Below are 14,433 nucleotides of genomic sequence, written 5' to 3' on the forward strand. Positions count from 1 at the left end.
TCCTACTCCGTTGGGCCCCTGAGCAAGGCCCTTAACCCTACCTGCTCCAGGGGCACTGTACAATGGCTGACCCTGCGGTCTGACCCCAGGCTCTCTCCCTGTCTGTGTGTCTGTGTCTCATGGAGAGCAAGCTGGGGTATGCGAAAAGACAAATTCCTAATGCAAGAAATCGTATAGGGCTAATAAAGCAACATTATTATAAAAAGAAAACAATTGGTAATTGGATTTTACCAGTTTTTAATTGCTAATTCCAAATAAAAAGCAAACAGGAGACAGGTTCATAGCAGTTAAAACATTGAAACAAAACTTTTTAGAAACATTTCTGCTTATGGTAAATTAATATGGTGTTGGGCGATCACACCTGTTTGATGGAGATGGAAAATATGGTGGCATCATTCTTAAAATATCCAATAAATGTTATATTGATGGCTGAGAAGGCTTTGACATCTGAGTAATATCAGTGTTATGTTCATGAAAACATTGGGAGACCACACACCTGATTATTACTTCTGGCTCTGTGGAGCTCACAGTGGACCATTTGTGATGAAACTAGCTGCTCATACCTCATCTTGAAATTTGCAGTCACTTGAGCTGCAGCTGCAGTGTGTCGTGTTTTGACCTGTGTTTAATTTGATTTTAAATTAATTTTAAAGTGTTTTGCACTTTTAATTAATGCATGGAGGTCACAATTCCAGAGTATGCTCTTCTAGCTTCTGTTTCCCTTTGCTGATGATGTCGTCCTTCCCTCAGAGTTGACATCACCTCAGATACCGTTGCTCATGAAGCATCAGCAAGTTGAGCAGTCTTGATCAATGAAGTTCCTGCCAAACGTGCCCCAGCAGTCACCCCTCTGTTCAAATTCACTGAGGTCTCCTAAACAGCCATGTTAGCTTCTATACTTGACCCTAAGCATGCTGGGATGGCATGACCACACTTTTCAGTATATTTGGTGTCCCTCCTTTATCTAGGTGTTTCTGTTGTTTTCCATTACTTTATATGTTACGTCAGATAAAAAAAAATAATTAAAGCAGGCATGGCACACTCAGCTGGGCTTTCTGTATCACGTGTCACTGAATCTCACAGTTTGTTCCTTGAGCTATAATGACCATTTGAAATTGTTAGAAGGCCTTCTGCCATGGGCAGTATGGAATTTAGAGATGTGTTAATTAAGTAATTAGAGCAGTTAGGATGACGAGTGTGTGGGCGGAGCAGAAGCCAGAAGGCACACTGGACCAAAAGGAGCTACTGGCGTCACCCCTGGTTAGAGAGCTGTGTTTTGCACAAACAAAAACTGTTGCTAAGAGACGGCGATTTCACTGATGCTCACGCTGTGGAACAGCATCGGTGTCTGCTTTGCTTCTGATGTCCCATTCCAAAGACACGACTGAACTCTACATCAGCCTCCAACAGTAACAGTGTTGCTGTCTTCTGTTTTCTGTGGTCGAAGTCAACGAATGTTAATGTATGATGTGAAAACAATTTTCAGGAAAAGCGAACTTTCATTTCGAATTAAAGGAAGTTGGTGTACACATCTGACATTCAACAACGTCAGATCTTGAATAAATCGTGTAATAAAAGTAGGGTACAGTCCAACAGATCTGAGTTTTTTTCAATTAAGGCGCATTAATCCTCTTATCATTCTTCTGTTTCATTCCTGCATTAAAAATGTCATAATTGTTTCATCTTTGACAAAAATGTTAACCTAAAGATGTCTGAGAATGTCCTTTTTTTGTTTGAGCAAAATCATGGAGTTATCTGTTGCTTTGAAGCAAGGTTGGTCATTTTGTTGAATTTCATTTCAGGATGTACTCAGCTATGTATCAGCCTTAATAGCCCCATGTCAGGCTACAAAGTCCTTTATGGTTAAAGTAAATCACATCCTGTTATTGCTGCTGAAGTTATTTATTTCTACCGTTCTTGTTCATTGTCTGTTCTTTGTCTTTCAGAAATTCAGAAGTTGGTTTTAGCAGGAAGAATGGGGGAAGCGATCGATACAACACAACAGCTTTACCCAAGTTTACTAGAAAGAAATCCCAACCTCTTATTCATGTTAAAGTAAGTTCTCTGACTTCCAATGACAGCACATAGCACATAAAGTTTGTAAATAACTGCTTAGGATGAGAACTTTTCTAGTCACCAAACATAGTGTTGCTGTGCTAAATCCTCTAAAGTTTCAAACAACATTCAAATCATACCATGAGAGACACAACACAGGTTGCAAGTATATGAAGCAAACTGTCCACATTTAAGTAAATGGTGATAGTTTACATTCTTAATTAACCTTATTTCTTATTCTTACTAATTATGTTTTATAGAGTGCTTTCTAATATTGTTTATTGGTCTTAAATATACTTTTTTAATATTTTTGTGAAATAGAAATACCTGTCTGAAAAACAGAGTTGCTATTATTACTACAGCTTGAGTTCTGGCTCTTGTGGAATTATAAGCTTTTCTGCTTCTGCTAATGCAGAAGCATCTTCAAGGTTGTAAGATGTAAGTTTTTATACAGTATTTTCACAGCCAAGAGTGAAAGTCATCATGTACTGTACTGTGGTTTATTTCTGAACTGTTATATGTGGTCTGTAAATGACTACTTCATTATACATTTGTGTCATTCAAACCATGGATATAACCTGCTTCTGGGCTGCTGGTACAGCCTTTTCTGTGACATTTCAGTACATTGTCATTTACATAGAGTTTCACATCCAGATACATTGGTCAATGAATTAGCCAATGACCAGATATTGCCTCTTTTAGAAATATGGGTTGTTATTTATTAACGCATTTACTGTATCCTTATCAGTTCCACGTCTCTGCCTGCCATCGGATGGCAGCATCCCACAGGGAAATGAGAAGAAGCTGTCACTGATAAATGAAACAGTGATTTAGTATAAGCTCCCGTTAATGCTGTCAAGTGAAGCGGTGGTTTTGTTGACAGACATTGATCACTTTTTTTGATCCTTATGAAGAGCAGATAGCTGGCGATTACCATAATTGAAGTACAACTTGGAGAACAACCTGGTTTCTAAACGTGGACGTGTATGCCCCGCTTTAACAATAGAAGGGCCCTACGAGAGATGTACAATTAAAGACCTCAAAGGCCAGATTTCCTTTAGGATTTGTAGGTTTTCATTAGCAAAATAAAAAAAAAAGCATGCCTTGATTTTTACGTCCAATTAAGCTTTTAATGTTGTAGTGCAATAAAAACCACAAGATCCAGTGGCCCTTGAGGGCTGGGTTGCTATACTTGAAGTTTACTTGAAACAGAGGATATTACGTAATACCAGACATCAAATTAAAAGTTGGCTACAAATTCTGTCAGTAACATCTCTTAAAAAATCTTTTTCGGTGAGGGATCTTTCAGCTAAGACTGCAGCGCACAAGTGTAATTATTGTCCATGCTCTCCTGGTTATGCACCAGCAGCTGATCTCCCATCCAGCCTTTTCTCCCTGTAGAGATACAGATGCTGACGGCATCCTCATTCTGTTGGGTAACATGAGGCATGGAGGCTGGTGCTCCCGAAGCAGCCCTTTCACCTCTCGGTCTCTCACAGGGTGCGGCAGTTTATAGAAATGGTGAACGGGACGGACAGCGAAGTGCGGTGCCTGGGGGGCCGCAGCCCGAAGTCCCAGGACAGCTACCCGGGGAGTCCACGGCCCTTCGGCAGCCCCAGCACGAGCCCCAGCCACAGCGCCATCATCCACAGCCTGGCCTCTGTCAAGCCCAGCGGCTCGCACGGGCACCTGGCAGGTAAGCACGAGTCTCCCGCTTCGCCCGCGCACACGGTCCCATACACCTGCCCGCACCAGAGCCTCTCCGTCACTCCTGCTCACCTGTAATATTAAATTGTTAATTTCAGTTAAATATTGAAGAATTACAGATAATAAAACTGTACTGATTGCATATATGATATTGAACTTGTAAATATGTTGCTTAAATTGTTCAGGCCTCTGAGAACTAAATGAATTTAGCAGCATCACATTACAGTATATGGCTGTTTTACTCAAAGATATCTCACATATTAAACGCCCCAAATGTTTGGATATATTTTATAGCATAGGTTAATTTAATGTCTAGTGTGTACTAGAACTTTTGTGCAAAGGCATTTGATGAATTCAGTATACATTCATGTTTTCAATGTATTAGACATTATATAATGAAATATTAGATACTTTCATATTATAAGATATGAGATACTTTTTTTATCTAATATTCCAGATTTCTATCATTGCTATTTGAAATAAAGAAGTGGCAAATCATAAGTTTTGTGTTTTTTGATAAGTCAGAAATACTACTAGCAGAGTCTGTCATCATTCATAAATTGTCCAATAGTTATCCCATATGCTTACACGTATGAACAAAATAATTGGGAGACATTAAAGCTGTCAACCTGCCAAAGTATTAAAAGCATTTAAATGCACTTTGCAAATGTTTTTTTTAAGTATTTAAAATCTCAGTTTTCAAGTACAGAATAAATAATGTAGGTTGCAAAGTACTCATAATGTGTCTTTCATGTTGAGAGGTTTCTAAAGGCATTTACTGTATTATACATACAGTATGTATTTTACGAAGTAATGACTATTATACAAAGACGTAATTGAACAGAGTGGCACAGCACTTAGTGGGCACAGTAAACTTCAGTCAAAGAATGCCATAATAAAGTATTTTAATTGGAGAGATTTGAAGTTATTGTAAGCATTATTTTAACACTAGTAATATTCGAGACTGTAGTTTTGCACTTGATCCATTCTGTTAATTTTTTTGAATAGATCTCAAGTGATTTTTTGGAGCAGCGTAGTAGTACAGTGGCTGTTACTTCTTCCCCAGACGTGCTGCCGGGGTTAATCGGTGTCTTTAAATTGTCCTGGTGTTTGCGTGCACAGAATCAAAGTAACTTCTTGGAAAAAAACCAAGAAGATGGTATCTTTAGTCAAGACAGCGGCCTTAGCAGTTGTGTTGCTAGGATAATGAAAGGTGTCTGTGGGGAGTGAATCATTGTACTGCTGATTCTCCTCAAAAGAGCTGCACTGAAAGTTAAGAAATAGCCACCAACTCCTTCAGTTGCCTGAGTGTGATGTAGAGGGTGACTAAAGAAACAGTTGTTTTGGAGAAATTGCTTTCTGCCTGCCACCAATCACGTCTGCTGTTTTTATTGACAAGTCGGTCAGTTCCTATTGTCATTCCAATCTATTTTAGGCTATAGGCTTCAATAAACCTGATTTTTGAAACACTAATTTATTTCTGAACTAAATGCCAAGGAAAATGGTTCGAGGTTTTGAAATTGTGCTACACAATTTGAAAATGACCATTTTATTTAATGTACCTAACTGCTGTTTGCAGTCATGGCAGAATAAATTGGGGACTGTTCACAAAAATGTTTTTGGAAATGAACACAAACAAAAAAATATAACTACTGTTTCTCAAAAGTCTTGAATATTTTAAGTTTCGAACTTTGCTTAATGTACTCTACTTATATATATATAAAAATAAGAACATAATCAAAGACTTGTAAGTTATCACTCCCTATGCTAATACGTGTGAGATTAAAAGTAAGTTAAACTGTCATGTTTATAACTACGGCCATAATATGTCCTTATGTTGGGATATGTTCCTAACACTGGATGTAAAGGTGATGTATGCATGAAGTGAAACATAATTTCTGGCCATTTTTGGTTTGTAGATGTATTGGAAGGAAAAATATTGTGTGCCTTTGGCTGTAATTATGTTTTATTATAAATTATCTTATCTTTTTTTTCTTCTCCTTTAGTAAAATTTTGCTGTGGAGGGCTGTTACTTATCCAGTGTGTAATTCATTAACAGTGCAAATTGGGCTCTTACTGAAGTGTATGTGCTGTCTATCAACTTCCTTTCAGAGTGTGATTAATCTTGGGTGTGAAGAAGAGGGCCCCAGGGCCTCTTTATTCTCTTGATCACACATCAGAAGCTTTCGGCAGCGTTGCTAACTTCAGTACACATCACTCTGAGAGCAAGGCTGGTAGTTTTGGAACAACAGGCTTTAAGCCCTGAATCATCTTCTTAATCAACTGTTTGCATAACAAACCATCTGCTTAGACCACATTTTGTTTACAGCGTCAATATGTGCATACGTGCACGTTTCGTGTATACCATTGAGTGATAAAGAAGGTAATCGTGGTTAGACTGAATCTGTAGTAAAGCTTCAACGCATGATGAAAACATGGATAGGAAAAAAACAGCAGTTCTCATGCTAAATCTTAGACTGCCTTACCTAAGAGCCTCAAGATTTTCTTCTCCATTTTCCGATGGACTTTTTGGGTGTTCTCTCTCTAAAGTATAAACGACTGTTCCAGGTTACTTGCGTGTGGTGTTTTGCATGTGGTTGCTTTCCAAGGTTTATCATAATCTCCTGCTTTAGTTTATGATAAACAGTGCTCGCTTCACTGTATGTTCTCTTCTGTTGGAGATTTTCTACCCTGTAAATCTACTGCCAAGCTTCTCATATGGGGAAAATCACAGTGCATCCAAATTCCTGTCATATGGAAATATTTTATAAGCCACGTCTGCCAGAGTACTGTGTTCCCTGAAGCACTGAAAAGCTCAAACGTCTGTGAAATAACGGATCTAACCAGGTGACAAACTTGAACGCAGTGTGCGCTGAAGTCTTTTTCTTTTACTTCCAGTGCCTCTGTGCTTTTTCCAGGTTTCGACAACTGCACTAACGGAGTGATGTCCAGCAAACCACACCAGGGACCCCACTGTCACAAGCACCCAGCCTCCAATCTAAGTAATGCAGAGCTCAACAGTATAAACAGCACCAGATCCCAGCAGTCCAACAGCTACCCAAGGTAAGGCTTGAGCCAAAAATCTCTTTGCTGCTACCCTTAAATCAGCTTCTGGGAAAAATGGGGGGAAAAATGGCTTTGTAAGGTAAGGTAGACTGCAAGTTTAAGAGCCTGGAGATCACTGTTCAGATTCCAGACTGGCACTACCTGCAGACTCCAGCATGGAGTACTGAACAGTGGCAAAGAATCGCCCACCGATCACTGGGGTTGTGTGAAAACATAAGAACCTAGGGCAGTTACTAAAGAGACACCATTTGGCTCATTTGGCTTTTTGTCTCCTGGTAGCTAATAGATTAGAGTAGAATAGTTCTCAGGGACACTTTGTGACAGAGGAGCCTGTCACATGCATTGAATTGGAGAAATGGTTTGTTCCAGAGGGGGAGGGGCCTGCAAGCTATTTAAGCTGGCTCCTCAGCCTAAGAGGGAGTTGGTTGGTGGTTGTTGGTTGGTTGGAATGTCAGGTAGTGTGACTGAAAACGGAGAGAGAGCAGTGAGAAAAGGAGGGTTTATCTTTATTTGAAGAATTAGTTTCATTTCTTTTTGGGATTTTGTTTTCTGGTAAATAAACTGCACTTATTTTACTTGAGTGCTTTTGCGGCGGAGCCGTTCTGTTATAAAACGGACCTACTTTGGCCTTCCTCAGGCCATTGTGTGACACACTTCTTTAAAGAAGCCAGTGTATCTGATTCATTAACATGGCCGTGTTATTGAATCTTGTTCCCTTCTCTCACAAACCCTAGTTTAGCAAATTGTGTTCTCAGTTTTAGATGCACTTTCCAGTATTTTCCACTTGTCTTTGGATTCATTCATTTCAATGTTGAGTCTCAGTAAATCTAATAGCTTTCACTTTTTTATTGCAAATGAGGTTTTTTTATTGCTTGAATCAGATTTCCTCATGGTTTTCTGTGTTCAAGATTTAGAAAGCTCTGTTTCTCTTATTAGCCTGTCGGTTTAGAGTTCAGGGAGGTATATTGTCTGCTCTCTTAAGGAGAGATTCATTTAATACTATGCTTTTTTTGTAATTTGGTGCCGAATATTGTACACAATATTCATATAAAACTTCATTTTATATGAAGTGTTACCAGTGCATTGTACAATTGTTTAACAATGTCCCTTGATTTGAATTCTATACCTTTTTATAGCCTAAAACTGTTTTTGTTGGTTCCTGACTGTGTCTAAAAGATTTAATAATGTATTTACAAGTAATGCAAAGTCTTTCCAAAAGTAACTTCTTCAGGCTGAGTGTTTCCCATTTTATATTTGTAGTTTTTATTTTGTTCAGTATCAGTCAGGTTTTTGCTGAAATTCGGGACTTTGGGTATGATCTATAATCCTGACTAGTTTGCGCACTACACAAGAACCTAGATACTTGGTATAATTTAGAAAGAACGATGGTCCTGGGACAGTTCCCTAGATGCTACAATCATTGCATTGCTTTAGTATGATTCACCCCATATCCGTAATCTTCATTTTGAATTCTTTGATCAGTCTGCATAGCAATTAATGGTTTATGAGGACATTTGTGAAAAATCTTTTTAAAATCTAAATGTGCACTCTGCCTTGATTGACCTGCAGATGTTGCTTGTTTAAAGGCCTATAACAAGTTAAACAAAGCCTACGGTTTCTAAATCCATTTTGACTATCTCTTATATTCTTATTTCTGTACAGATGACGCTCTAGTTAATTATAATTATTGTAGGCACTACATTGGCAATTGTCCAGTCACAGAGCACATTAACCTTGTGTTGAGAGGCTGGTGGGAGGGTTTTTTAATGATCTGTGAATAATATCTCTTGTTACCAAATGCATTTGGCAAAATACATTTGGACCCTAAAGATGTTGTTGATCCAGTGTGATACTAGCACTTGTAACCCCCCTTGCCTGTTTAATGTCGTTAATATTTGTAAAGGACTGTGTGTTTGCTCAGCCATGTTATGTGTTCCTTCCTTGGTAAATACCTGAGCAATGTTATTAATTTCCTTGTCATCATCTAAAAGTTTAGTTTTTTTTTCTCCCGAGACGTTTTACTTCATCCTTGTTTTCGTTTAGCTTTTTAGTTTGCTTTATTCCTTTCTACTTCTATCTTGGCTTTTCTAATATCCTTTTATCCCAACCTGTAATTGCAGTTAATTCTGCTACATTCCTTTCACAGGATTCATGTTTTTTTTTCCTTCTTGTTATACTTAAAAGTGCCAATCAAATGTCTACATACCTTTATTGAAATTTCAGGCATTGTATTTTTCCTGGAAATTATCCATTTGTTGTTCACTTGAATATTGTTTGTTACAAGACCTTGACATGACTGTCTTGATTCCAGCCTTTCAACTGAATTTCAGCTGAAATTTCAATAAGGGTGACGAGACATTTGATAATCATTGTATTTAACTATTTGGTCCACTGCTTTCTTGACTTTGGGGAGTTGTGGCTTGCTGATCCGCAGTGACCCTTGTCACCAGACCAGGACATGTAATAAGATTCTAAAGCACATCATCTGATTTTGTGTCAGCTACTGTATTGTAGTACCAAACCTCTTCCTGGAAGTCCACTATGTGCTTTTTTTAACTCTAAAAACTGTGCTTTGCTTGATTGGAACTTATTCCTGGATTTGTCATGGATGGTGGGTTCGAAATACAGGAATAATTCCTGCTTTTGTAGCCAATGGCACCACCTAGCAATTTAAAGTGTGGTAGGACTCTTAACAGATTCTTTATCTGCCAGAACCACCAGTGAATCCACAGACCAGTCAGGACAGTTCACCTGCACAATAGCCCTTTTTATTCTCTAGAATTTATCTACCCAGCACACAGAGCCCATGACGCAAAAAAAAAACCCTCCAAGAGCCACACATTTTAGACCAACACAAGTACCCCACATACCCCAGTTACCAAACCCAGTGTCCCAGAGGCAAAGTCCAGCAGCGTTATTCTCCGGAACCAGTTCTGGTTGATGATCTAGTGCATCTCTTTCTGCCACTCCAAAGGCAGGAACAGATCCCGTAGGTAGGCATCCCCATCAGTCTGCCTGTAAAGGTGAACGTATCCCTTTAATCAGTTCAGTTCACTTTATTGTCATTCTGCACTTATACAGATGTACAAGAGAGAACAAAATATGTTTTTTTTCCTGGCCCAAGGTGCACAATACACTAGAAACAATTAGCATAAACAGTACAACACAAAAGAACACACATGAGGAGGGGACCGAGAGTCATCAGCAGCTATTGAGGTAGTATTGGTATATAAGCAAAAATAAAAAGATGTAAAAAGTAGATAAATGGGTGTTTACAGTAGTATCCGACAGACAATTAGTGCACTGTTGTTGGTCCCGTGGTAGCGCACTGCCATCTTGGAAAGATTGATGTCTTAGCTGTGGGCAGAGCTAACTGCTCAGGGCTCATTGACTGATTGTAGACAGAGGGCCACATGTGACTGTGCATTATGCATTCGTACCCTGTTCCAGAGCCCCCCTCCCAGTCCCGGCACAGTTAAATCTGTCTCATAACCCCACGTCTCTTCTGAACTGTCAGTTTTAAGAGGGCCTTTAATCAAGGGGAGGAAGCTCAGAAAACAAGGCGCAAACTGCATGAACACTTGGGGCAACACTTGCCCTTCAGTGTCATCCCCTGACACTTTTTGCCCCACACCATTTTTTGTCTGGGACAAGTTCAGCCCTGACTTCCATATTCAAGGGCAGTTTTTAGCAGCCTCAGCTCCACATTTTTTAGCAGCTTCGTCTCAACTTCCTCACCCTTAATTCTAACTAAACAATTCATGTACAACACACACAGGCAGGCACTCCCACAATGAGTCAGACTCTTTTCCCTTCTGTTGTGGTCTATTTAGTTATAATTCAGGCAGCCCACCTCAAGGAGGGCAATTTGGAAACTCAGACATTAATTATAGTCTCGTTTAAACTTTTAAAAGCTAAATGTTCTTGTGCTCCAATAGAACACTGACATGAATTAACCTGCAATTAAGAACACGGTTAAGCAAAAACCATGTTCTTAGAAGAAACTGTGGTTCCTCGGGTCCAGGGTTGGGAACGTCTGCTCCGTAGTGTACCTCCCTACACTACAGGTATATTGTCCTGTCTGTAATTGTACTGCTGTACCAATCCAGTGCAAAGTGGAGCAGTACAGTAACAAGGAAGGCACATACTCTGTTCAAACAGCCAGGTTCACTTTCGCTTGACGTGTACGAGAGACTCCAAGGATATTCCAGACATCATACAGTCTTGTCGCCGAGAGCTGCTTCACTTCTGTCAGTGCTGATACCGCTGTGTGCACAGAAGCAACTCGGCTCAAACAAGTGGACTTTTCAGAGGAAACTGTTTGATTGTTCAGGTACCCCTAAAAACAAGTACCCCTAGTTCTTAGGGGTACAGCTTAGGAAAGGGGAGAAACTAAAAGAAAAAACATTACCTAAAAAATGGCATGAACTTCCATACCTCTCTGAAGAAATAGAAGCCACAAAAGAACCAAAATTATATAAGGGAACAAGTGGAAATTAGCTGTACGTTAATTTAGGGGACACAGTGGGAGATCCTGTTCTGTCGGGCAAACTACAGTCATGTTATTAAACCTGATTCCCTGAGACTTTTCAGAAATAACTATTATTTATGAATATTCATAGCAATATTCCTGATCTTCCACCATCTTCTCAAGCCATTTGCTAAAATAATTGTTCTAATTTTGTGTCCTGCAATTACCCTGCATTTCCATACCTTAAATGATGGGTTGATAGTATATGAATGACTACTGCAAGAAAGGGAAAAGTTCTTTAACTTATTTAGACAGTGGTAAAGTACTTTCAATGTATTACTTCCAGCAATGATGTTGACATGGAGATGGATCACTATAGCAACGGGGTGTCGGAATCCTCATCCAATGGCTTTCTGAACGGCGGCTCCAAACACGATCTCGAAATGGAGGACTGCGAGTCTGAGATGGGTAAGGCAACATTTATCTAGTGTTTATAATGGATACCAGAGGGAGAATTCTGTAAAGGAAGGTCCGTTTCAAACAATGTTATACAAAAGAACACTGATGTGAGAAATATTGTTAGGTTTTAGGAAAAAGTAGTAGGATCCCTAAGTGGTGAAATCCCTCTTGTGAAAGAATTCTTGTTTTGCTCCAGGATATCATCACATGTGTCAAATCAGGCTGCTAAGATCATTTGTATTCTAAGTATGTATTTAGTTGTATTATAAGAATATAATACAAACCTAAGCATAAAAATACTACAATAATTAAGGAAAAACTATTTGTTATTCATCATGTGACTTTTCTTTTACGTGCACATATGTATTCAATGCAACAAGAACTTTCCAATCCTCTGCAGTTAAACAGCTTTAAAAGTGATTCAGCTTAGCCTTCTTATTGGAGAAGTTAACATTCACAACATTCATCAGAAAGAGTCGGCAAAATTACCTGTACGAAAGCAGGGAAACATCAGTGGACTGGTCAAGCTGTAAGGGAACTGCAAAAACAGGGGACAAGTTTGTCTGGCATCTTGCACGGCCTTCAGGCTGTTCTGTCTGTAGCAAAGAGAGACGTTTGAAAAAAAGAAAGTCTATAGAAAGTGGGGAAACTAGGCCCCTGGCAGCAGTTCTTTACATGGGTACCCAGCTGAGCTCTGCCATATTAACCAACACCCAAAGCGTGCTTCAGTATTAGACAAACTCCCTCGCCAGTGGTCAGTGTGAGATGAGGCGCAGGCCTGTTCGCTAACCGGAGTGCCCTGTCTGGGACAGAGGTGGACTCCACCCAGTTGCGGCGGCAGCTGTGCGGCGGGAGCCAGGCAGCCATCGAGAGGATGATCCACTTCGGCCGGGAGCTGCAGAGCATGAGCGAACGGCTCAGGAGAGAGTGTGGGAAAAACTCTGCCAACAAGAAGATGCTGAAGGTGAGAATCGGGTCGCTTTACAGTACCCCTGTAGCACAGCTCCATATGTGGGTGCAGCTGGAATGATAATTGGACAGACTCTCAGGTTTCAGCACTCGGGTCTGTTGGATTTAATCTGATGTTTGAAATGTACTGGGCACTCGAGCCGTAGTGAAAAGGGTAAGTCTGGGGGTCAGTGAAGTAAATTTGGTCATTTTTGCTGTGTACTAGAAATTTGTATTTCAGATCAAATGATACCTTTATTTTTTTGTCTTTACCAGAGTCTTAGGAAATCTTTGTACTCAAGCAGGGTATAGTCTTATCCTCATTTTTAGAACCAAGCAATATAATGATACTAGTGTAACATTCTATAACGACCCGTGTGCACAAATTGGACAGGTTGGATCTTAGCACTGTGCAACCCGGATTTGGCTGGGTCAGCTGCCAGTCTCCACCAGCCCCCTTCACCAGACTCCAGGGGCACTAGGGAACTAGAAAACCCACTCAAGTTTGGTTTGTTTTATCCATTCAACACTTTTTGGCCGAAAAAATCGCAAAACAACACATACAGCTGGGCCCCCCTTCACCCACCACTGGAGAGTGCATCAGCCAGCTAGGTGGCATACTCCAGTCATTATTTTACTGGTTAAAAAGATAAAAACACAATTTTACAAAAGAATAAATGAAGAACTTCTAGTTTCTCTGCTTTTGCCAGCTCCTTGGATGGTCTTCTTAGTAGTTTTGCCTATGGTCTGTTGTCTGGTCTCTTGTTTTTCCCGCACTGCCTGACTCTCAGTTCTGGGGGCCCCTGTCACCGAGTCCAGGCATCTCTGGTCGTTTCCTGGCTACCTCACACCCCTGGTCAGTGGCAGGACACGTTTTAATAGAAAGGAGTGCAGTCAAGTATCAGGAACGTAAGGACTGACCCCTCCCTACTCTCAGACAGCAGTTTGGCTGACTGCCTGTCACAGCCCACTATACCACGTATCAGTGGGAAAAGTGAGAAATTGCTTCACTGTCTGAATAATGGTCTAGCTTTAAGTAGGCCAGATTCTGCAAGCAATTCTACACGTTGTCAGGATGTCATAGGAAGGATGGCATTCCCCGCAGTACAGAGCCCTCTTCCAAAGTGAATGACCCACTAATGTGACAATTCTGGCCCAGGGTGAAGAGTAACGCTTAGTAGTCTGCCAACACGTACAGGAACAGCATGGTTTCCCCTGGAGGTCTCACTCCCGGTACTGACCAGCTCTAGCCTCGCTTAGCCTTTTGAGATCTGAGGAAACCAGGCTAGAACAAGCTACCACTCCTATCAGAGGTTGTTTAGGTCTGTGATGATCCAATTCTAAGAAAATAGGGTATAAAAATCTGGAATATAAACCATGTACGAATTGTGTTATGCTTTTGTTGTCCAAAATGCTTGACTTCTGAAAAAACCTGACTTTTATTTTTGTAGGATGCATTCAGTTTGCTTGCCTACTCAGATCCATGGAATAGCCCAGTAGGATATCAGCTACTCTCAATACAGAGAGAACCAGTGTGTTCCACTCTCAACAGTGCAATATTAGGTAAGTGGGTACTATACTTGTTTTTCTGCAAATAAGGAAAACATTTTAGCCAAGCGCTTCTTCTGCAGTAGTCTAGGTAGTATATTTTGGATTTAGAAAAGATAACAGGGTTTTGGATACTGTTGGACCTATACTAAATATTTTGCGAGTATGTATTTTTTCAA

The 14,433-nt window shown here is 40.1% G+C and overlaps 1 protein-coding gene across 1 annotated transcript in view; it reads left to right on the forward strand.

Moving 5' to 3' along the window:
* Positions 1–14,433, forward strand: part of ranbp9 (RAN binding protein 9) — a 40,468-nt gene that overhangs the window by 23,033 nt on the left and 3,002 nt on the right. The window contains exons 8-13 of the mRNA XM_006634320.3: positions 1,947–2,055; positions 3,555–3,751; positions 6,681–6,825; positions 11,646–11,767; positions 12,571–12,722; positions 14,158–14,269. Of these exons, the coding sequence (XP_006634383.1) occupies positions 1,947–2,055; positions 3,555–3,751; positions 6,681–6,825; positions 11,646–11,767; positions 12,571–12,722; positions 14,158–14,269 (837 nt within the window). The remainder of the gene's footprint in view (positions 1–1,946; positions 2,056–3,554; positions 3,752–6,680; positions 6,826–11,645; positions 11,768–12,570; positions 12,723–14,157; positions 14,270–14,433) is intronic.

The sequence above is a fragment of the Lepisosteus oculatus genome, chromosome 6 (genome assembly GCF_040954835.1).
Source record: "Lepisosteus oculatus isolate fLepOcu1 chromosome 6, fLepOcu1.hap2, whole genome shotgun sequence".
Taxonomy (NCBI): domain Eukaryota; kingdom Metazoa; phylum Chordata; class Actinopteri; order Semionotiformes; family Lepisosteidae; genus Lepisosteus; species Lepisosteus oculatus.